Genomic DNA, 22,521 nt, shown 5'->3' with positions numbered 1-22,521 from the left:
GCGTAAAGATGTATGACTTTTCAGGCATTCACAGTTTACAGAAGTAGGTCTGGAAACCTTATGCTCAAGTGAAGAATAATATAATGGAGGCAATATTCTTGATCTTTAGTTGGAAACTTTGGCACTGGACTCCAATAACTATCTTACTACATGGTCAGGGACCTTTTGTGAAATCAAATGAATGCTTGCAAGTAAATTTGCCAAAGCAATTCACAAGATACTTCATAAAAAACTGCATAGAAAGAGAGTAATGCCACAAAAACTGCCTTTTTATAATCAGAACCGACCTGTAACCAGAACCTTCCTAGAATACAAACCTTAACTTGACATAATGTCTGGTATAGTCATATTGGCTGACTCTGATATACTGAGAAAGCTACCATAACTTGTCACATCATTGCATTCCACCAAATGGGAAAATTGACTGTTTGCAGGGCAAGTACAATTTTAATCATCTCATCCTATCTTATGTTTTTAAAGTTACTTAAAATAATTAAAGTTACTTACGAATAATATTATGGTTTTTGTGGATGAGAACAATATTTGGAGGAAGGCGTTTGCCATTTATAATTTTTCTAATTTCACTCATAGGTTTATGCAAGGTTCAGAGAGCCTGAAAGCATAACCATTATATTGTAGTAGTGTTAGATAAAAAACACTTCATGTTAGATTTTTCTCAACAAATGCAGGGGTTGGATCTTTCCTTAAATATTACTGTAAAATCAGTTTTCTCCTAGTCCAAGATTTGAAGATGAAAAACATATTTGAAAAAGGTTCTTGCTGTACCTGGGAAGAAAATAATTGGGAGGCTGCTTAAACCTTCCACATGAATTTTGCTGGAAAGGGCTGATACAGGGTTGCAACCACCTGACCTCTTCTTTAGCTATCAGGAAAACAGAAGCCTTGATCTGGCAGATAAATGTAGATGGCTTGTTGGCATAATAAGCTATGATAATTATAGAGAGTAAAAGACACAAAACAATTACATAGAGGAAGGGAAACTGAATATATGATTTTTTAAAGTAAAAAAATCCTAGTTATAAGTAAAGTGCCATTTAAACATATAATTTTGTGGTTGACTGGTACTTAGGGGGTTATTCTGACCCTGGCGGTAATTACCGCCATGGCGGAGGTTGGCGGTAGCACTGCCAACAGGCTGGCGGTGCTCCGCCGGGCATTCTGACCGCGGCGGTACAGCCGCGGCCAGAAGCGGAAAGCCGGCGGTGTACCGCCGACTTTCCGCTGCCCATGGGAATCCGCCATGGCGGCGCAGGGATTCTGACAGCCCATACCGCCATCCTGTTCCTGGCGGTTCACCCGCCATGAACAGGATGGCGGTATGGGGTGTCGTGGGGCCCCTGGGGGCCCCTGCAGTGCCCATGCCAATGGCATGGGCACTGCAGGGGCCCCCGTAACAGGGCCCCACAAAGAATTTCAGTGTCTGCTTTGCAGACACTGAAATTCGCGACGGGTGCAACTGCACTCGTCGCACCTTCCCACTCCGCCGGCTCCATTCTGAGCCGGCTTCCTCGTGGGAAGGGTGTTTCCCGCTGGGCTGGCGGGCGGACTTTCGGCGGTCGCCCGCCAGCCCAGTGGGAAAGCCAGAATGACCGCCGCGGTCTTTTGACCGCGGAGCGGTCTTTCGGCGGGAACCGCTTGGCGGGCGGCGACCGCCGTCCGCCGCGGTCAGAATCACCCCCTTAGTTCTTAAAGTGGTGAAGTGGAGGTTGGATACTCCAGGCAATTAATGTGTTTACCTTCTAAATTAATCCACTTTTTAGAAGTCAAAGGCCTCCAGCATGGTAAGGTCGAATTATGGGCTCCCGCTGAAGTTGTTGGTTTTGGCACCAAAACTCTGAGCCAAACAAACGTGGATTTCAAAGCTGCCTAGATTGTTTCATGGTTCAGATAGTTTGTCTCCACACCCAGTTTTTTACCATCCAATCTAAATGCTTTTTTTGCTAGATGGCTAATCCCTGTTAAGAGGCCAGTCATAGACAACACAGGTGGATCCAGAGACCTGGATGTTGTTATGTAAAGAACATGGTCATTAACTATAGTCAGGAACATGTATTTGGCCTCTATTGCTTACATTACTGACAGAACTTTGTTCTAAGACCATCTGAAGTACATTTTTAAGTACACTTTTATAAAATTGAATCTAGTTCAAAATTAGATGCTTAAAACTCAGTGAAAAATAACTTTTAACCATTTTGCCAGTACATTCTCTACTGAAGTTTGATACGAATAATTGAAATAATTTCGTTCTTGGTGATTATTATATATATATGGCACACTTTCAATAGTATGCTCTCGCAGTGTCTAAGTACCTGAAAGCTGTTTCGCGCTCATTCGAGTTCTTCATAGAGGTTTAGCTTTGTCGAGACACAAGAAAGCGTCCAGTATAAGTCAAAACAAAGCCCTTTCAGGGTTAGAGTCACACATAAATTATGCAAAAAAGAAAAGAGAACTCTGGGTATTTCCCAAGTTTAGGTGTAGAGCAGCTCCAGTAAGGAGCACCCTGCAACACCTGAGACACTCTAGATTAGCTCACCTCAAATGTTTATCTAGTAAAGTTTTTAAGCATAGGATCAGCACAGTGCTATCCACGCAGAGCTAGATAGGGACAAAAACTTTCCCATTTGTACAGCAAAATCTTTAAGTATAGGATTGACACTTCATCCGTGCCGAGCTGTAAAATGACAAAAGCCATTTACTGTGCTGATTCAGTGCTATATATTATGAACCCGGCCCCATGGTCCTAACAAGACACTATCCATAATGCCATGCTAACATATAAATATTGTTTTTCTACATTTCTACACGACAAAGGCACTTTTCCTTTTCATGTGTTGCAGTACTGCTTTTAAATTGTAGGTAAGCCAAAAGACAGTGGTGCTCCTGACAGCAATGTATTCTGTCATATATGTGGGAGCACACTTCGATTTATGGAGTACATTTTCTTCCCCATAAATAGTAACATTTCCAGGCCAGACCACATTCACTGTGGCACTGAATGGCACAGTCCACACATGCCTGATTGTAACAAAATAGGGTCCAGAAAGGCAAAAAAATCAGATTTACCATGCAGAAATGGCGACTTTGCTACACTCAGACTTTCTAGTAAGCAGCTAGTTTATATGTGCCATGCTATTATTTCTCTTAATATTGCTATGTAAAGATGGGCAATGCACCTCGTACTATCCACTTCAAAGAGAATAAGGCAGTGTGCTATAAGCATTTCCATTTCAATGTGAGAATACATACGAGTAGCTCAGTTCACTCTTTTGTCATGCGTGTCTTGAAAAGGTGGTGGGATGATGTTACCAGTTGTTTCACAGTGTGAGCTGGCAAAGAATACCTGATGACACCTAAGATGTGCTTGCTGGGACTTCTGCAGATGCCCAAAGCCACTAGATCCAGCACCCAGTTTGTGGGCTTGTTTTGGCTCTCGCTAAATGTCAAATTAATATGAATTGAAGGTTTGCCATGCACCTCATAAAGTGGAAAGGGGACCTGTACAAGTTTGTCAAGGCTGAAATCGATGCTAATTCACATTTCGTGGTGGGTATCCCCAGACCTAGGCTGACACTGGAATGGGAATCAATTCTCAGGGGTGTCAACTCTAAGTCTGATGAAAACTACCCTAGAGGAAGAAGCAGATAGTCACGTAGGACAGAGGGAAATATCCGTAAACTGTGTATAGTGCATTCGATTTCTATTTACATCTTAATATGTCTTCCGCACACACACTTGGACTTTGATGCACATCACCAGTCTTTCATAAAATTTTCAAATATACCGATATCTTTGGTTGGGTGCAGAATGGAGAGCTGGACTGGGGCCAGGGTTAGTGCTGCTGGGGCTCAGTGTGACAATCTTTTTTTGGCAAACCTCTGCCCCCCCGAATGACCTCCTCCAATAATTCCCTCACCTTCCAACAGTGCCCCTCATCTCCCCTTAGCCCCTCTCACACTAATTTAATTTGTTTTATGGTGCTATTCGTAACAGATTAAGGTGCCCATGAACTTTACATCACACACAAATTATACAGAGACAATGAATCAAATGTGTAAATCAGTCTATAGGAAATGTTATATAAGACAATGAGAATTACTAGGCGTATGAATCCCATGTATTAGTAGGCAGTATATTTTAAGAATGTTTGATCTTGCGAAGTAGAAACTGAGGATATGAAATGTATCACAGTGGTTGTTGTTGGCTTTACTAGTCTCAACGTATTTCTACCCAAAAAACCACTTTCTTTAGCAATATTAGGAAAATAAAGGTTTGGGGAAAATCATAACATCCTAACGTATACCATGCACTTTCTATGCAGCTTTTTTATGACAGTTCATAGGTTACTGTGCTATATTAGAATTGTAACTGATGAACTGCAAATAACAAAAGGATGACTGTGATAAAAGTAGTAGCCCACTGAGCTGTCCACATCAAATACAGGTATGTGAGTTGTATGGTGCACTTTCTGTGCAGCAGGCATATTAACCCTTGGCGCTACTTAAAGATGAGTCAAAACCGCCACTAGCCAGAACTCTGATCTCTCTCCAGCAGGAACATTAATTGCCAGAGTTATCTTGACATTTTATTGTTGCCTAGAAAACTGCTAGACACAAAGGAACTCTGCAGTGCCCGCCATATGTTCGTTCTCACCTCTCTAAAGCTGACTCTCAGTGGGACCCAGGTGGGAGGGCAGCTTTGACCATAACTGTTGTTATCAGCGAGTATAGCACAACGTGGCTCGGCCATACAGGACTCCCATTAAGGAATTTCCTGGTTATTGTATGTCATCATTAAGTCAGGAATAATGGACGTCAATGTGATCCTATGTCAGTGGAATAGTTGTGGATTTATTATGGTCAGTGATACTGGTTGTCTCTGTCATTTTATGGTTAATTATGAAAATAGCAATAATGAAGAACTGGTAATGGAGAGTGGAAGCCCTCCCTATTTTGTATGACTTTGCTACTGCACTACACTGCATCAGAAACGTTTTGCTGAGACCAGGAATTCAATAAGTAATAAAGGTATTTGTTAGAGGGGGTTTAGCATATCCAAGAGAGCTCCTAAAACCTGGAAAATACTTGATCATGTTTGAGTGAGCTGGAATCTAAATATTAGGCAGAATTGACTGGGCAATGCTTGTAGGTGGCAAAACTAAGGAAACTACACATATACCATAAACAATACAAATGGAAGGGCAACAGGAAAGCATGCTCTGTAGGAAAAGATCTGTAAACAAAGGGATAATTTTAAAGGCAAAGATCTCTTATTCTCATGGTATCTTGGAAGATATCTAGCAGCTCTTCTAGAAGAAGGGCGCATAGTGAATGAACAATGTAGCAAGCCTCGAAAGTCACTGGCCCCCTCTAGTAATAACAACAAAGATTTGAACACAACAGCAGAGAGTGAAATTAAATGAAAATAAATTCCATAAAGCATGACTATGCCCGTAGGTGTTTTGGCGCTGCCAATTTGAACAGAGAGGAAAGAAGGAAAAAAGAAGAAAGAGAAGTCTGACTGAGAGATTAAAAAGCCAAGTCTTGAGGCTTTTCCTAAAAGATGACAGGTGCATTTATTCAACTGTAAAGGCACTGTTCCAGTGCTTAGCAGTACCATAGATAAAACGTTTTCCACCGCAGTGGGCTCTTTTGAGTTTTGGAATGGTTAAATTGAGACATGGGTAGGACAGCAGGGACCTACATGGGACATACCAGATAAACTTTTTCTTTAGTTAATCTGGACCTATTCCATGTAGGGCTTTGAACGTGATACACACAGCCTTGAAGTCAATGCGTTTGTGAACCAGGAGCCAGTGAAGCTGGACAAGGCCCTGAAATGGCAGATTTATGCTTAGGGATCTCCATAAGCATACGTGCTGCGGCATTCTATACGACCTGTAATTTGTTCAGCAGACTCCTCTGCATCTTAATGTACAGGGCATTACAATAGTCCATCTTTGAAAGAATTAGGTTGGTAACCACTAGTTTCCTTAGATCAAAAGGAATAAAAGGAAGGACCTTTCTTAAGATCTTTGAAATTTAGAAAGATGAAGAGGTAACTGTGTTTATCTGTTTGTCAAAAGACAATTTGTTGTCAAACACAATCCCAAGGTTTTTAACTTTGGGGACAGAGGCTGGTAGGTCTACCAATTCTGACGGCCACTAGTCTGGAGACCAGAAGAAAGGACGATTGCCTAATAAGAGAATTTCCATTGTATTGGAATTCATTTTTAGGAAATTCTTGGGCATCCAGTGGCTGATATGCTGCATACAGCTTCAGTTGCGGCTGGCTAATGGGCAAAGTGGCGGGGCGGGGGGAGCAAAACAAAAATAAATAAAAATATATATAAAAAAATAAACTTACCTTAAAGTCGCCGCTGCACTGCCACTGTACTCCAGGTACAGGCTGCCAGCCTTCCCTGCGCCAATCATGATGCTGCTCAGAGCAGCATTATGATTGGCTGGAGTGCCCTGGCTGGGCATTCCATTGCATACTGGGAGCCTGGGCCTGCCCTCGCCAACTCGGCAACACAGTGCTGTGTGGGAGAGAGTCTTCTGTGCATGTGTGTTTAGCCGGCCCAAGACTGCTGGCCAAACATACATGTGCACTGAGGGGAGTGCACTGCTCTTCACCCCCATGGCCCCACCCCTTTAAAAATAAAACAATAATAAACACTATTTAATATTGTTTTATTTCTAAAGGTTTGCAGTGCCTGCTGCTGCTGGCGGTGGGGGGCGACTCTCCTCCGCCATAGCAGGGAGACGCCCCTGTAGAGCTGCAAAAGTTAGCAGCTGTGACTTTCTGGTTTCCGGACACGGAAACGATCTGAGTATCTTCTGCATAGGTTACCACAGAGAACCTACATTTATTGATGAGATTAGTCAAGAGAATAACATACAAATTGGTAAGGGTTGGGATCAAAGACGAGCCCTGAGGCACCCCACAAGGAAGGGAAAAAGAACTGGTGGTGTATCCATCCATAGCAGCAGATTGCTCTCTCTTGGATAGAAAGGATTTGAGCAGAGCTAGAGCAGAAGTTAAGACCGTCAATCAATACTCAATGATTAACCATATCAAATGCGGCTGAGAGGTCTAATAAAATCAATGCTGCACTAGTGTCCCTGTTCAGAATAGCTCTCAGTTACTCTGAGGCCACTATCAGAGCAGATTCAGTACGGTGTTGACCCCAGAGACCAAATTGTGTATGGTCCAGAAGTTTATTTGTTTCAAGAAAGAGAGTACGTTTTTTTTACTTCTCCACAATCTTGGTGGGAAAGGGAATGCAAGAGTTGGGCCTGTAGTTATTTGGGTCCAGAGAACTAAGATTTTTTTTTTTAACAGAGGTAGAATAGAGGCTACTTTCCAGACTTTCGGAAAGTAACCTTGACTAAACATACCAATAAATATGCTGGTTAAATTGCAGGCTACTGTTGTGGGGATCAGCTGCAAGATCTTGGGATGTCAAGGGTCTAAAGGTGAGGCGGATCTGATAGATAATAGTAAATCCTTAACTTGATCTGTACCTAAGGTGGAGAAAGAAAAAAGAACTACTGGGTCAGGAAGAAAGGGTGCATCCGTCTGACCTGGGGAAGCCACAGTGAGAAAACAATCCATACTAACATCTGTAGACGTCAAATAAACTTGTGCTAGATTTGTGGTGAAGGTATTATATATATCTACCTCCTTTGCCTGAAAGGCAGATGTGAAAGAAATGGGAAAAGAGAAACTGAGACCAGGGCAAGGGAAATGAGAAAAGAAAAACAAAGACCAGAAAACATGCTTAAGAAGGAGAGGACTGGATTCTTGGACACAGGAATTAGACAAACGTAGCAATACAAAAATGAGGCAAACAAAGTCAGGATTGAGTTCCACAAACAGGGAATAGAGAATGGCTAAGAATAGAGAAACAGTGGGCTGATCAACCTAACTAAATGAGAAAATAACACAAACACATGAGGGAAAAAATGGCAAAAATCTAAGTAAGGGATGATAAGAAAGTAAACAAGCATTTTCAATGCAACGGGGCTCGAATTTGCTCGAGTTGGAGCTATTTGCATTGTAAACTCCAAGCCTAACTTTTCTTGTCACACAAATTAAAAGAAAAAAAACATAGCGTGATCGCGCTATGTAAAATGCAGCGCAATCGTGCTGAAATTGAAAATGAAAAAACCGAGCGCGATCGTGCTACGTAAACCCCAGCTCGATCGCGCTGCGGGGAAAATTAACAGATAAAGTAGTCCAGAAACCAGACTCAAAACATTGAGCTTCGTATGTTTCTAGTAGTTTACAGGTGCTGGGTAGGCGGGCTAAACCCTGGAAAAGGCATGACGAATGCATGCCTTTCACAAATGAAAGCAAGCAGATTTTAATGAGCAAGCCCAGGAACCAATGAAAGAGACTGACGTGACCTGGGCGTGGTTTGAATCCCAAAGGAAGATTACTTTATGGACGGAGCACTTGGCGCTTGCCCATAAAAAAGGATCCTAGAATAAATGATAGTGGTGCTACAGCTTAGGAAGTGAGGAATGGGTACACAGGAGTTATAGCATCAAGATAGGATCTAAGAATTCAAGGAACAGAATAAGCAAGTACATAATAAATATATAAAGATGCAACAAGTGGGATTTATGCATGCTACAGAATAGCCCCACTTTTAGACTTGTCAGCCTTAGTATGGTTTTCCTCTAAACTATTTTCTTTCACCATCCTATTTTTCTGTATTTGTTTTTGCTTGCCTAAGCCTCAGTGCACTTTGCCACTTCTAACTAGTTCTAAAGTGCTTATGCTCATACCCTAAAACATAGTAAAATTGACTTACACTTGAGTGACATATTTAATTTACTTAGAAGCCCCTATTAAAGTAGTATACCATATACCCAAGGTTTGTAAATTAAATGTTACTAGTGGACATGCAGAGCTTATTGTTCCATCCACATATGCAGCCCCTGAAAACATGTTCCTGGCCTGTCATTGCTGCCTGAATGCATGTTTAAACTACCAATTCAACTTGACAAAATAAATCCCTTGCCAAACCTTAAAATACCCTTTAATTACATATAGGCCACTCCTGAGACAAGCCCTAGGTAGCCCAAAAGGGCAGGGTGCTTTGTAATTTAAAGGTTGGACATGTACTTTTAGGTTTTACAAATTTGTTTTTCACTAGAGTAAGGCCTGCCTCTCCCACAGGGTAGCATTGGGGTGCCTTATTACATTTAGTAAGTGCTGAAGTGATTGGGAGCAGGTAAGGATTTCATGTTTGGTATCTGAGAAATTCGAACTTATGATCCTCTTTAATGGACAAGTCAAGTGTGAACTTACAATATTGAAAATACCACTTTTAGAAAGTTGGCATTTTCTTGCCATAACTATTTGGTGGCTGTTGCCTGTTCCTGGGTCACATGATTGGGTGTAGTTGGCAGTAGAACTTTGTTTATTCTTCTCAGACAGCCGTCCAATAGAGGGATTAGGTGTGCCAGAATGGTCCATCACTGGCAGGTTAGGGAGCAGAGCTTCGCACAGTTGCACTTACAAATTGATAAGAAGTGCTTTGCCTTCACACAAAGGACTTCACACCACTTTATTGTTCATTCAACCAGGCTGCATCCAGGAAATACCAAGCACTTTGTTAGACCTGACAGCCTTAGGGTGGTCTTCCACCAGACGTTTTCCCTTTTTCCTCCCGTTTTGCTGTATCTATTTGTTGGACTTAGGACTCTGAGCACTTTACGACTGCTAGCCAGTGCTAAAGTGCATGTGCTTCTCCCCTAAGCATGTTGATATTAGTGTGTTCACAATTGGTATATTTAATTAACTTGTAAGTCCCTTGTAAGGTGGTATACCATATACCCATGGCCGGTAAATTAAATGCTACTAGTGGGCCTGCAGGGCTGGTTGTGCCACCCACACAAGTAGCCTTTCAAACCTGTCTCAGGCCTACCATTGCATAGCCTGTGTGTGCAGTTTCACTACCACTTTGACTTGGCACTTAAAACGTCTTGCCAAGTCTTGAACTCCCCTTTTATTACATATGTCACCCCTAAGGTAGGCCCTAGGTGACCCATAAGGTAGGGTGCTATGTAAGTAAAAGGTGGGACATGCACGTTTAACTTTTATATGTCCTGGTAGTGAAAAACTCTCCAAGGTGTTTTTCTCTGCTGTGAGGCCTACTCCTCTCATAGGCCAGCAGTGGGAATCCCTTAAGATATGTTTAAGCTGTAATTTCCAATCAGAAAGGAGTAGTTACATCATGTTTGATATAATTGGAATGGTAATGATAAATCCTCTTTACTGGTAATGTTGGATTTATCATTACTATTTTAAAAATGTCACTTTTAGAAAGGGGGCAGGCCCATCAGTCAGCAAGGCTAGGCCAATATATATAAGACACAGAAACAATGCCAATGCGGATACCACTTATGCAACATTTACTTTTTCGAATGTGTGCAAGCGCAATTGAATTACCGCTGCCACATTTTAATTATAAAAAGTTTCAAGAAAAGTTCATTTCAATGTGTACATCTGATCATTATACGCCAGAGGACAAATAAACAATGTACAGTTTTAAAAAACACCAAACAATTGTTTGGCATTTCAAAGAAACAAATATGTTGAGCAATATTCATGTACATACAAAACACATATTAAAGAATCTATGAACAATTGGTACCCAGGTTCTGAAAAATTGTATAAAAAAGGAAGAGCTGGAACAGTTCTAAGTACTTTATCAGCTCTTAATTCTAGAGCCAAGCCTAGATTCAGTCGAAATGTAGAAATCCTCACTGTGACTTTGTCCAATGGATCCCTGAGGACGATGCCTCCTTCTTATTCCCCTTCTACAACCTTGCTGAACTTTACATTCGCAAGACATTTTTGCTGAACTTTCTTCTTAGTCTGAAGGTAAGCCCCGACCGGGCCTAATCCACTTCTTGTATCCAACCCATGTTCCATCACAGCTAGCCATATTTTTAAACTTGTCGAGCAACTAGATTTTGAGGTTGGTGGTTTGTTATTTTAGTTGCTAGTTTTTACCTCAAAGTTTAAAAATCTAGAACTCCAGTTCTACTGATTGGATTCTTAAAGTTTTGGTGTTAAATATTTTATTAAATTGTAGTCTATTTTTAAAATTGGTGTGGGATTATTATTGTATTTTCGCTTAATTACTGTTTATTACTTTACACATTGCCTCTTAATGAAGCCTAACTGCTTTTGTGGCAAGCTACCAGAAGGTTAAGGCCAGAATAATTCAGTGACTTTAGTGATTCCCCCTGACAGGGACTGTCACTGTTGCTTGAGCAGGGTTAACACCCCACTGAATCAACAACCCAATTTCTCACTCTTGCACTTTAAGCATAGCATAGCTCCAAATTAGCACCAGGTGAATCAATCTGCCAAAATAAAAGTGAAAAATGACACATACCACACAGACTGATTGAATGTGGTAGAAGCAGCGGAAAAAACAAAGCAGCAACAGATTTAGCGCCATACATAGTCAATGGGGTCTATGACATAAACATTTACTTTAAAACAATATAACACATTTCAACCGCAGACATCGATGTTTGGACCTTTACTTGTTGGTAATATAGATGCATTTGGTTTTATGCAAATAAATAAGGTACACTGTTCCAAAGGGATGACCACAGGTCGGGGAAGCACTACTAAAAGTAGAGGTCAGGGCTCTCACACACCCAATGGGTGTCATGCTTCATCATAGGGCCTGCTCCTCGTCGGGCTGGTGCTGCGATGTCCAGCGGGCCCCTCTGTGGGGCTCTTTGCCAGAGATCTTTTTAGATGTGTGTCGTGGTTAAAGGTAGGAGTAGACTCAGACCTACACGTGGAGAAGTGATATTAAAATTGGCTCTAGACTCTACCATCAGTGTGTTTATTATTAGCCAGGGGTCTAGGTGAAAGTTAAAAACAAGGGGAGTGATGAAAGAAATAATGTTCCTCCACTCTAACAAGAAAAAAGAGAAGTAAGGAAAGGAAAATCCATCCTTTAACCATAATTAGTGGTCGACATGTTTCATGCCTATATTGTCCCTATGAATCAGTCGGCGTTTCTTCAGGACCAAAAGCAACTCCTAGGCTTCACTGAGGAACTCAAGTGAGTGTAAGGTGCATGAAATATATGATAGTGAATGTAAAACTTAAATGAGAAGTTAAGAAAGAACCTAAATAGGTTTGGACCCTCCTATATTAGGCAATGGGCCCTTAGGGATAATGCAAGCCGAGGAACTAGCATCACAAGTTACTCTGTATAGACCTCATGCCGAGACCTACCTGGCGGCAGCAAACCCGGAAGTAATTATCCCAAGGGGCCCATTCCTTAATATAGGAGGGTCCAAAACTATTTAGGTTCTTTCTTGTCTTGAAATCTACTGGTCCTTCCATTGTACCTAGCATTGGGCTTTATGTCACTCTCCCATGAGTCTTTAGCCAGTAGTAGCAAAGATACAAAGGCTTTTTGGAAGGTGGTTAATTCCACCCCACTTGCAGAGAAAGATAATTCGGTAATAGACACTGTCGTTCCCCCGCAAGTCTGGTTGGAGCATTTTTCCAAAAATTTTAAAACAGAAGTTAATACTTCTCAAAGGGACCCAACTAGGTTTGTTATTGGGGGGAATGCATTTATAATAGCCCTCATAATTCACTGGAAGTATGCAAGGTATCTTAGGCTATTCAAAATTGCCTCTCTGACAAAGCCCCTCGCCCAGATAGAATTCCAGCTGATATATATATATAAAGCATTGCCTGAATTTTGGGCACCTCTTCTCACCAATGTTTTGAGGGCTGCTATGATGGGCTCCTTGGTAGACACCTGGAGTGAGGCGATAATTGTGCGCATTTTTAAGAAGGGGAAAAGAGCAGATCCGCCGTGTTATTGCCCAATTTCTCTTCTAGATAGTTCTGTCAAGATTCTAGGACGAGTGCTATTGAGTACGTTAGAATATTGGGCTAAGGAGACCAACAGCCTATCAAAGGTCCAGTTTGGGATTCGACCGGGGTTGGGTACAATTGAACAGACTCTCAACTTAACCCTGATAGAACAGAAATACACGAGGCTAAAAAAGGCTGTCTCCGTCTAGCCTTTATGTACTTATCCTGTGCTTTCAACACAGTTGATTGACATAAATTATGGTCTGTCATGTCAGATATGGGAGTTGATGAAGGCCTGATCTCCTTACTCAGTAGACTTCATGCCTGCACTACTGCCCGGGTGCGTTTTAGCCAGGAGGATGATCTTACTGAAGAATTCCCCTCTTTGAAGGGGGTTAGACAAGGGTGTCTGTTGGCCCCTTTTCTCTTTCTGCTCTATATTTATGGCTTATAAGATTTTTTATGTAAGATGGGGAAGGACCCGCCTATTATCAATTCTCAGCCACTACCAGTATTACTCTACGTGGATTGTGCTGTCCTTATCTCAAGGACAGCAAATGGCCTGCAATCCCTATTAGACGCTTTTAATATTTTTATTGGAAATCTTGGTATTAATATTAATAGAACAAAATCATTTGTGATGAAGTGTGGTCCAAAGTCATCAAAAAGTTTAAAAAATGTTTTGGAGGCTGTAGAAATAGTTAAGTTTCCTAATTTTACTTATCTGGGGACCCCAATTGATGTTGATTTTAATTGGACATTTTTAATAAATGTTTGTATTTTGCAGTTTCAAAGAGCCATTGACGCAGTTTTTAGGTTTTCAAAGTAACTGAAACATAAACCAGTTAAGGAAATGATGACTATTTTTAAAAGCAAATGTCTTTCAATTGCCTCATTTGGAGCTGAGGTGTGGGGTTACACAGACTGCTCAAGTCTACAGGTAGTGGAAAATAAGTTTCTGAGAAGGTTGTTAGCATCCCTCAATCCACTCCGGCTACTTTTTGCCATGATGAAGTGGGGTTGAGGGATATAGCCGACTATATGAGTGCCACCTTTACTGCTCTAGTTAAGAGTATGGCTAAATCCTGATGCTCACTTCTGCAGATCTGTGATCAGGGACTGTTTGTGACTGACGCGTTTTATGGATATCCCTTGGATTAGATAAGTAAATTCCATGTTTGAGTGACAGTTTTTCTAGTGTTGCTTGGAAACCATTTAAAGATCTTCCTTAGCATCTTCAGGGTGTGGAGGCAGGATGCCGTGACAGCTCTGACATCTGCAGTCATGTCTAGATTTCTCACAATGATTGTTCAGAAGTTTCCAGTGTGGGTTTCTGGGGTTGACGGGTGTCTGAGTTAGGGTTGCCATCAGTTGGAGTCCCATGGTGAGGTGTTCTTGCCAAAGATAATTACTTCTGTCTTGTCGGTGTTGATCTTGAGGCAGTTAGCTTTCATCCAGTTAGCAACTTCGGTCATTTGGGGGGTGACCTTGTTTCTTGTGTGCTGGGGGTCTTGTCCGAGAGGGAGAGTATGAGTTACATGCCATCTACGAAGGACAGGATGCTGATGTTTTGTGGGAAGATGATGTTGACCAGAGGGATTATGTATGCATTGAGGAAGGTGGGACAGAGCGATGAAGCTTGAGGCACTCCATGGATGAGGTTGCGGGCTTCCGAGGAGTAAGGTGCCAGGCAGCCAGTTTGTGTACTATCCGTTAAGAAGGAGCGGATCCAGAATACACTGTAGCCTTGGATGCAAATTGCCTGATGACGATGGGGTTTGAGACGATGGGGTCAATTGTGGCAGAGAGATCCAGAAGAATGAGGACTGCTTTGTCTGCTCTGTCAAGAATCAAATGGATGTTGTCTGTAGCAGCAGTGAGTGTTGTTTCTGTACTGTGGTTGGGCCTAAATCTTGACTGTGTGGCGTTGATGAGTTGGTGGTTGCTAAAGTGGTCATCAGGCATTGGTTGCTTAGTTGCTCTAAGACCTTTGCCTGGTAAGGCAGAGGGGAGGAGGTTCTGTAGTTGGAATGCGTGGCTGGCTCAACCGACTGTTTCTTGAGCAGTGGGATGATGGTGTCATGTTTCCAGGTGTCCAGGAATGTGGCTGAGTCGATGGAGACAGTGATGATGGGTTCACTGTTTGGTAGGAGTGCTTTGGGGAAGGTGTAATGGTGGCAAGGGTCAGCTGGAGCCCCGAGTGGATGATCTTCATGATAACAGCAATTTTGCCAATAGTGATGGTAGGCCATGAGTTGAGGGTTTATTCATCAGCCATGATGGGAGGTTTAGTTGCGATGGTGACCAGGGTCCAGTTGATGGTCAACGTTACTGTATATGTAGGTGAATTTGTTACAGAAGAATTCCAAGATCTTTTTGCAAAGGTCTTGTGAGGGGGTGATGTTGCTGGAGGCCATAGGAGGTGTAATTAATTTTTGAAGATGGCAAAAATGTCCTTGCTGCTATTAGTGCTGGCATTTTTGTGATCTTCTAGAGCCGTGCGCTTGTGTTCTGTATCTGTAAGTTGAACCTGTGGTTGCAGGTGGGACCCAGCAGCCCTTATTTTTGGGCACCAGCACTTATTTTCCCTCATCAGACTTTGAACCAGAACAAGACAGACAAAAAAATACAAAAAGAGGAAAGAAAGAGAAAGAGAAAGTCATGAAAACAGTGACAAATGTAGATAGCATGCATAGAAAACGATGTGCAGTAGTGGGTTTGAGGGGCGACGAGTGTCTAGTTATGGGTTAGAGATCCATGAGGAGGAATCATGACTGTACAGCCATAGTATTCAGCACTATGGTCTTCATTAGCTCCAACTGTAGGTTCTAGGCAAAAGTTTTAGCCCCAGCACTCATTGTTTTACAAATTAGTCAGTCATCCCAAAGTGAATGAAACTCACTAAATAAGGCATCTGTGTCTGTTTTCTTAGCCCTAGACTTGTGCAGTTCATCATTACACATAAAATTTGCCATTGTAGGTTTATGGAAGTTTAGACATTTTTAAAGTAACTGCAGAAATCCTTTCTTCTCTTGTTTTTGTTTTCCTTAATGTGTCCTTTCTTCCTCCACCCCTATTTTCCCACATTCCTATCAACCATAATGTCTCTGCCTCCCATTTCTATTCTAAATGATCCCACTGGTGTGATGACTCTTTCTCTTCAGAGTGCATGAGTTACACACATGTTTCTACGTTAGTCAATTTTGATCATTGGCCCCAATAGCTTTGTAAACCTAATGTGTCTTATTCAAGTGTATGTTACTCTGATTTAAAGATATACGTCTTTCATAAGTCTGAAAATGTCCTTTGTAAATCATACCGAATGTATGACGTAGTAATAAAGATGCTTTCCTGTTAACAAGATAACAGAATAGAATATTAAAAATGTGGTTTGGAATAATTGGGTTGATTACTTTATAGTCAGAAACAGAGCAAATGCTCAGTGGAATATATATATGAATATGGAATGCACTGCACATACACGCTTCATATTTTAAATTACAGTTAAAGTAACAGCCATACTCACTAAGGGCATTTTTTTCAGATATCGATGAATGCAAAACCATTCCTGGAATTTGCGAAGCGGGTGAATGTGTCAACACAGTCGGCAGCTACTATTGCAAATGTCCTCTAGGTTTCTACACTGTGGCAGACGGCTCTCGATGCATAGGCAAGTCAAAACATGCTTCTAAATAATTTATGTTTTGTTGAATGTAATGGAATTTTCTGTAACTATTAAGTTTGATTAAAAGATTAACTAACTTGACCAGTACTTTGCAAATACATCGGGGTTCCATGCCATTCAGTCTTAAGGTGTGGTAACTCCACACATAAAAGAGAGCACCACACATGGGTTTGTGAGTAGTATTTTGTAGTATGGTAGTAATGTTATTGTAGTAGTACTAAACATACTACAAAATGTAGAATGTCAATAGGCCCCTGTGCCTTACGTCTGGTATAATTAAATTCACAGTCACTGTCAAACCCAACTTAAAATATGAAAATGACATACGTATTTGTTTGCTCATTAAAATAATAACAAAAATAATTAAATGTTTGTGATCAGAAAACATTCTTTCACAATTACAAGAGCGTAGAGGGGTCATTATGACTTCAGCGGATGGAAAAGCCCGTCCGCCGAAGTCCCAACGGGCAGGTTGCCACCGGTGCGGCCGCCTTCTCTTGGGCCCCATTAAGAGTTTCCCGCTGGCCAAAGGGGAAACGGCCAACAGCATTGTCTCCGGCTCATAATAGAGCCAGCGGCAATGCTATAATGCGTAGGGTGCACCAGCACCCATTGCTATGTTCACTGTCTGTAAAGCGGACAGTGAACATCATTATGGGGATGGCCAGGGGGGGCCCTGCACAGCACATACCAAGCGCATGTGCTGGGTACCCCTTCTCCACCAGCCTTTACATGGCACTGCTACCGCCCTATAATCGCTGTCCGAGAAGAGACTCATAATCCCCAGGGCAGCGGATTAGGACTGCCGGCACAGCCAGACCATCGAAAACTCATAATCTGATGGTGCTGGTGGTCTGACCATGACGCTACTGCTGCAGTCATAATGAGACAGGTGGACCGCCACATTGGCGACGGTTCGACAGCCACCGCGGCCCTGGCTGTTTTAGGACCAACAGGGTCGTAATTACCCCCTAGATCTTAATATGTCTCGACATTTTTAAATGCTAGTATCAACCAGTCTTTATCAAATGTGAAGTGAAATAATTTATATAAATCCCTGCTCGTGATATTCATGTACCTTGCAACAACATATAAAATTACCTTTATTGTATACCCAGTGGATTGAGGTGGATGCACCTCATTAATATTAACTCTTATCTTAACATTTGTCTGTGGTCTAATTTTTTTCACCAATAGCATGACAATGGGGTATCTCTTGAATGCCCCATATGGCAGTTTAAACTGCAAGAGGCCAGGTTATCACTTGTTTTGTTAATTCTTATATTGTGCCTGTTGTCCTGTAAAATATGTAAACATATATGTTTTCAATACCTCAATATTTTCACTTCTTTCCCATTTATTTTGGTTGTCACATTCAGGGCCATATTTATACTCTGTTTGTGCCGATTGTGCATCAAAAATTGTAACGCACATTTGGCGCAAACCTTGCCCCATATTTAAACTATGATACCCGAAATTGCGGATGTCAAAAAACCTCCATGTGCGTCATTTTTTGGATGCGGGAAACCGCCTTGCGTTAATGACATGCAAGGTAGGCGTTCCCGTCCAAAAAATGACTTTAAGGCCTGTGCGCCTTATTTATACTCCTGCGTCATTTTGATGCACAGGAGGGGGCGGGCCTTAAAAAAAGGCGCACAGCCTGATGTGTGCCATTTTTTAACACCTGGGTGAGGGCAGGCGTTAAGGGACCTGTGGGCTCACTTCCATGGTCTCAGACCATGGAAGCAGTCCAGAGGTGCCCTTCCCTGCCCCCAGGTACACCCCCCCTGCCAACCACGCCCACCCCAGGAGGACACCCATGGATGGGGGGACCCATCCCAGGTAAGTACAGGTAAGTTGAGGTAGGTATTATTTTCTATTTTTTAAAGTGGCATGGGGGGACTAATTTGGGCCCCCCTATATGCCACTGTGCGCAATGGCCATGTCCAGGAGACAGAAGTCCCCTGGGTATGGCCATTGGGCAAGGGGGCATGACTCCTGTCTTTGCTAAGATAGGAGTCATTTCAATGGGGGTTGTGCATCAAAAAATGGCGCAAGTACGGTTTGAGACATGATTTTTTACTCAAACCTGACTTGCATCATTTTTTGACACACAACCCCCATGTTCCCCTAAGCCGGCGCTGCCTGGTTTGAGTCATTTTTTTTTACTCCGACCAGCCTACAGCGCCGGCTAATGTCAATGCTTAAATAAGGCACCTGCATGGTGCGTAGGAAAGGCGTTAGCCGGTGGTACATTTTTTGATGCAAACCAGCGGCGGCGCTGGTTTGCGTCAAAAAGAATAAATATGGGCCATAGTGCTAAGCATGTATTATGACAAGCAAAGCTTCTGAAATGAGGTTGGAGATTTGAAATGGCAAGTTCAGTTGGTAGCCTTCTTAAGGAAGGATTGAATCAGAGGTAATTTCCTGTGTTGGGGTGCCCTGTTTTATAAGCTCATGAATGTTAGCTGCCAGGCAGATTAGGGCTTGACCTCTGCTCTTATACCAGGATGCAATTTTAATTTTTTAATTTTTTTATTATTTACTTATGATATCTGTAATGTATATGTCCAAATATTCCTGTCAAAGTCAAATTAAACGTAATTGCTATGGGAAACTAAACCAGTATATGAGCCTCTACCACTTTCAATTGTCCCTTCCTGATCTAGCCTTTAATTCTCCCATGATTAGTAAACTGAATACTAATACATTGGGTAATAGTGACATGTTATTTACATCTTAGAAAAAAAACCATAATTATTGTATGAAGCACTCTATGAAAAAAGATATCATTTCACTAATTGCTGCAAATATGCCTCAAGGGTGCGACCATACATTGATTTCACTTTCAGAAATTAATACCATTAATTGCATCTACAGATATTCCTGCATTAGTTTTGCAATATAGGTTGGGTCACAGATATTAGGAGTGCTTTCATTTAATCTTCTCACATTTATATTGGTTATGTAACAGCACTTTGATAAAAGACTTGACAAAATATTCTTAGCATAAGAGCCACATGAACAAAGCATTTTTCTAAATGCAAATGGGCCGATTTGCATAATTGGCCTGTTTGTGACTAGAAAAATGATTTTTGGGATGTACAAAGCTCAAATTTTGATTCAGTAACTTATTACCGAATTATAATTTGGTTTTTGCGATTCATTATTAGGAAGGGCCGTGTTTTCTGCGTCCCTTCCTAATACAGCATCCGAGAGGTATAGAAATGTTTTGCAACCAAAATGAGGTTGCAAAACATTCTCAGATTACCACCAATTTCAAATTGGTGGTAAGCCATTCGCAAACGGTAAGGGATCCCCAGGTGACCCTTTCCTCTTTGTGAATGGGGGTGCCAAAGTTTTTTCAGAGCAGGTAGTGGTCCCACAGACCGCCTACTTTGCTTACACTGAAAAAATGAAAAGGAAACTTTTCATTTTTATTTTTGAAACACATCCTGTTTTCCTCAAAGGAAAACAGTACGCTTTTAAAAAACTCCGGCAGACCACTATCCCTATGGGTGCTGTCCATTCACAAATGGCTCGCAAATTGCGACCTGTCTCATGGATTTTAATGAGGCAGGTCCCTTGCTACCCATGTGGAAATCGCTAACTGTGTCTGAGACACTGTTGTGCATTGGGGTTTGTGACTTGCAAATTGTGAGTAGCTTAGACTCGCAATTTGGGAGTTGCAAAACCTGCCATTTGTACATGTGGCCCTAAATGTTTATTCATAATTGGGCGATAGCCAGGTGTACCAGCAGCAATCAATTTGTTGAATGTTGTGTGCCCTTGACTCAGTTAGCTCTAGTGTATGTTTAGCCATTGATCAGGCGGCATAGTGAAGCAGTTTAGGTAGGGGACGTGACCTAACCACTTCGGCCCCCAATAGAGTTGGTACCAGGCACGTTAACATCTTAATCTACATAATTCTAAGGGATAGCCTCCTATTTAGTTCTCCATTTGGACTTTGTTTTGAAATCAACCTACACGAGGTCTTAAATAAGTGTGTGTGAATTGCAAGGGTTGCCCTCTTCCTGTGAAATTTTCATATTGTAAAAACAAACATTGGTAAAGAGAGTTTACTTCCCTTTGCAATACAGTGAGCAGCCATTTTGTGTATTGTGTGATGCTATTTTAGTGGTATTGTCACGTCACGCCACACAATGTGGTGACTATTTTGAAAATGTAGAAAACAATATTTAAATATTATGCAATTCAAAGACAGAAAAAAACACTAAAGACTGAACAGACAACATAGAGCTTATAAAAGATCAAGAATAAAGCTTTCAGAAGTAATCATCAGTGAATAGATGGAATAGTCTGCAGATGTTGAGTTTTCTTTCTTTTCCATAATGTCTGTTCATGGACCCCACATTAGGTTAAACATATATTCTCCGTTGCTTCCTCTTTACTATTATTTCTTGCGTATTTTGCTTGTTTAAATATGACTACTAACTTTTTCTATGAACTTTTGTATTTTTATTGCATCGCATAAAATAGGTGCTTTGTGTATTTGTGTTTTCTCACGTGACAATGAATGCTACTTACAGCTAAATTAGTAAATTTACTATTACCACACCACTGGTTGAGGGTTGACAATTTTGAACTGACTGTTCCTGCGCGCTTTAGTAGGCAATGGGCTCACTGGCCTAAAATTCACTTAAAGCAAAAGTGAATGACGTTGGTCGCGAATGTTCACTCACCTTCATAAAGTGCGACATTTCTTCACTTTACGAGATCTCGCAGGCAAAGTTTGAATCTTTGCCCGCACCTAGTTGTCAGTCATGAGTGATATAAAAACACTTCCGCTCACCCACTAAATCATGCACTAACGCAATTTTACACGGTCTGTTTCATCATTTATTTCAGTTTTTCATACGTTGGACTGAGAACGTTTTGTGAATTTTGAAAACCAGAAAAACGCGAAGATATAATTTGGCTAAGTACTTGAGGATAGTTATATTTTAGATTATCAACTGTGGTTTTGACCATTTATATCTACACAGACCCGGTGGGGTTTGATTAAATCGATATTACTTTAAAAGACAGCAAATACATGGAATAGTTCTGTAAAAATTGTATCTTAAAGTGCATGCGTCTTGGCCACCACCTAGGCCAGTGGTGTTTGTCAACGCAGGCAGACCAGCACACTGGGATACTGACATTCTATCTGACAGACACTGTTCTAAAATTACTTTTATTAACACTCTAATTATAAGACAATGGTGACCCTTTCTATGCTTGAATATATCATCAACATTTTATCTCATGCACCTACACCAATCCATGATTCTACAATACATTTTAGAGTACGAAAAACACAAATGTATGTTTTAGCTGCATTGCCTTTTGAGTGAGATGAGGTGTTATATAAATTGCAACATTAATAACATGGCTTTTCGTGACTCCCCCTCATCGCATCCTGGTGGTCAGCTGTGCACTTAACACTTTTTCACGTTTTTTTCATTAACATAAATAGGCAAAGTAAAATGTTACTTGTGCGCCTTTGTTTTAGCCACTGTATCCTAGAGAAATTAGCATATTTTTAATTTCATTAAAATATGATACGTAATTCTTAATCTCCTCTTTTATTTAGATATACGCCCAGGGTATTGTTTCAATGCTTTAGTGGGCGGTCGCTGTACAGATCAAAGGCAACAGCTTTTACCCAAAGTGCAATGCTGCTGTGACAGTGGGCGATGTTGGTCACCAGGAACTACCAGTGCTCCCGAAATGTGCCCTATCAGAGGAACGGGTAAGACCATTTACTGTGTGATCTTGAATAGCCTATATAAATAACTTACTTTAAAACAATTACTGGTAACAGTTCTACAGGGCCTCTCGACGCATATATTCTTTTTAAGTACACCCCTTAAATTGCTTCTTAGGCTGATATGCAGAATGAGCTGCAGTCTTTCAGTAGGTAGCTATTTATTTTT

At 41.3% G+C, this 22,521-nt stretch overlaps 1 protein-coding gene across 1 annotated transcript in view; it reads left to right on the top strand.

Annotated features, from left to right (window-relative positions):
• Window positions 1-22,521, top strand: part of FBN1 (fibrillin 1) — a 780,541-nt gene that overhangs the window by 345,539 nt on the left and 412,481 nt on the right. Inside the window, exons 8-9 of the mRNA XM_069222499.1 lie at window positions 16,442-16,567; window positions 22,179-22,337. Coding sequence (XP_069078600.1) covers window positions 16,442-16,567; window positions 22,179-22,337 — 285 coding nt within the window. The remainder of the gene's footprint in view (window positions 1-16,441; window positions 16,568-22,178; window positions 22,338-22,521) is intronic.

Source organism: Pleurodeles waltl, chromosome 3_1 (genome assembly GCF_031143425.1).
Source record: "Pleurodeles waltl isolate 20211129_DDA chromosome 3_1, aPleWal1.hap1.20221129, whole genome shotgun sequence".
Classification (NCBI taxonomy): Eukaryota; Metazoa; Chordata; class Amphibia; order Caudata; family Salamandridae; genus Pleurodeles; species Pleurodeles waltl.
Note: the sequence above shows the minus strand (reverse complement) of the source record. Positions and strands in the feature narration are given on the sequence as shown.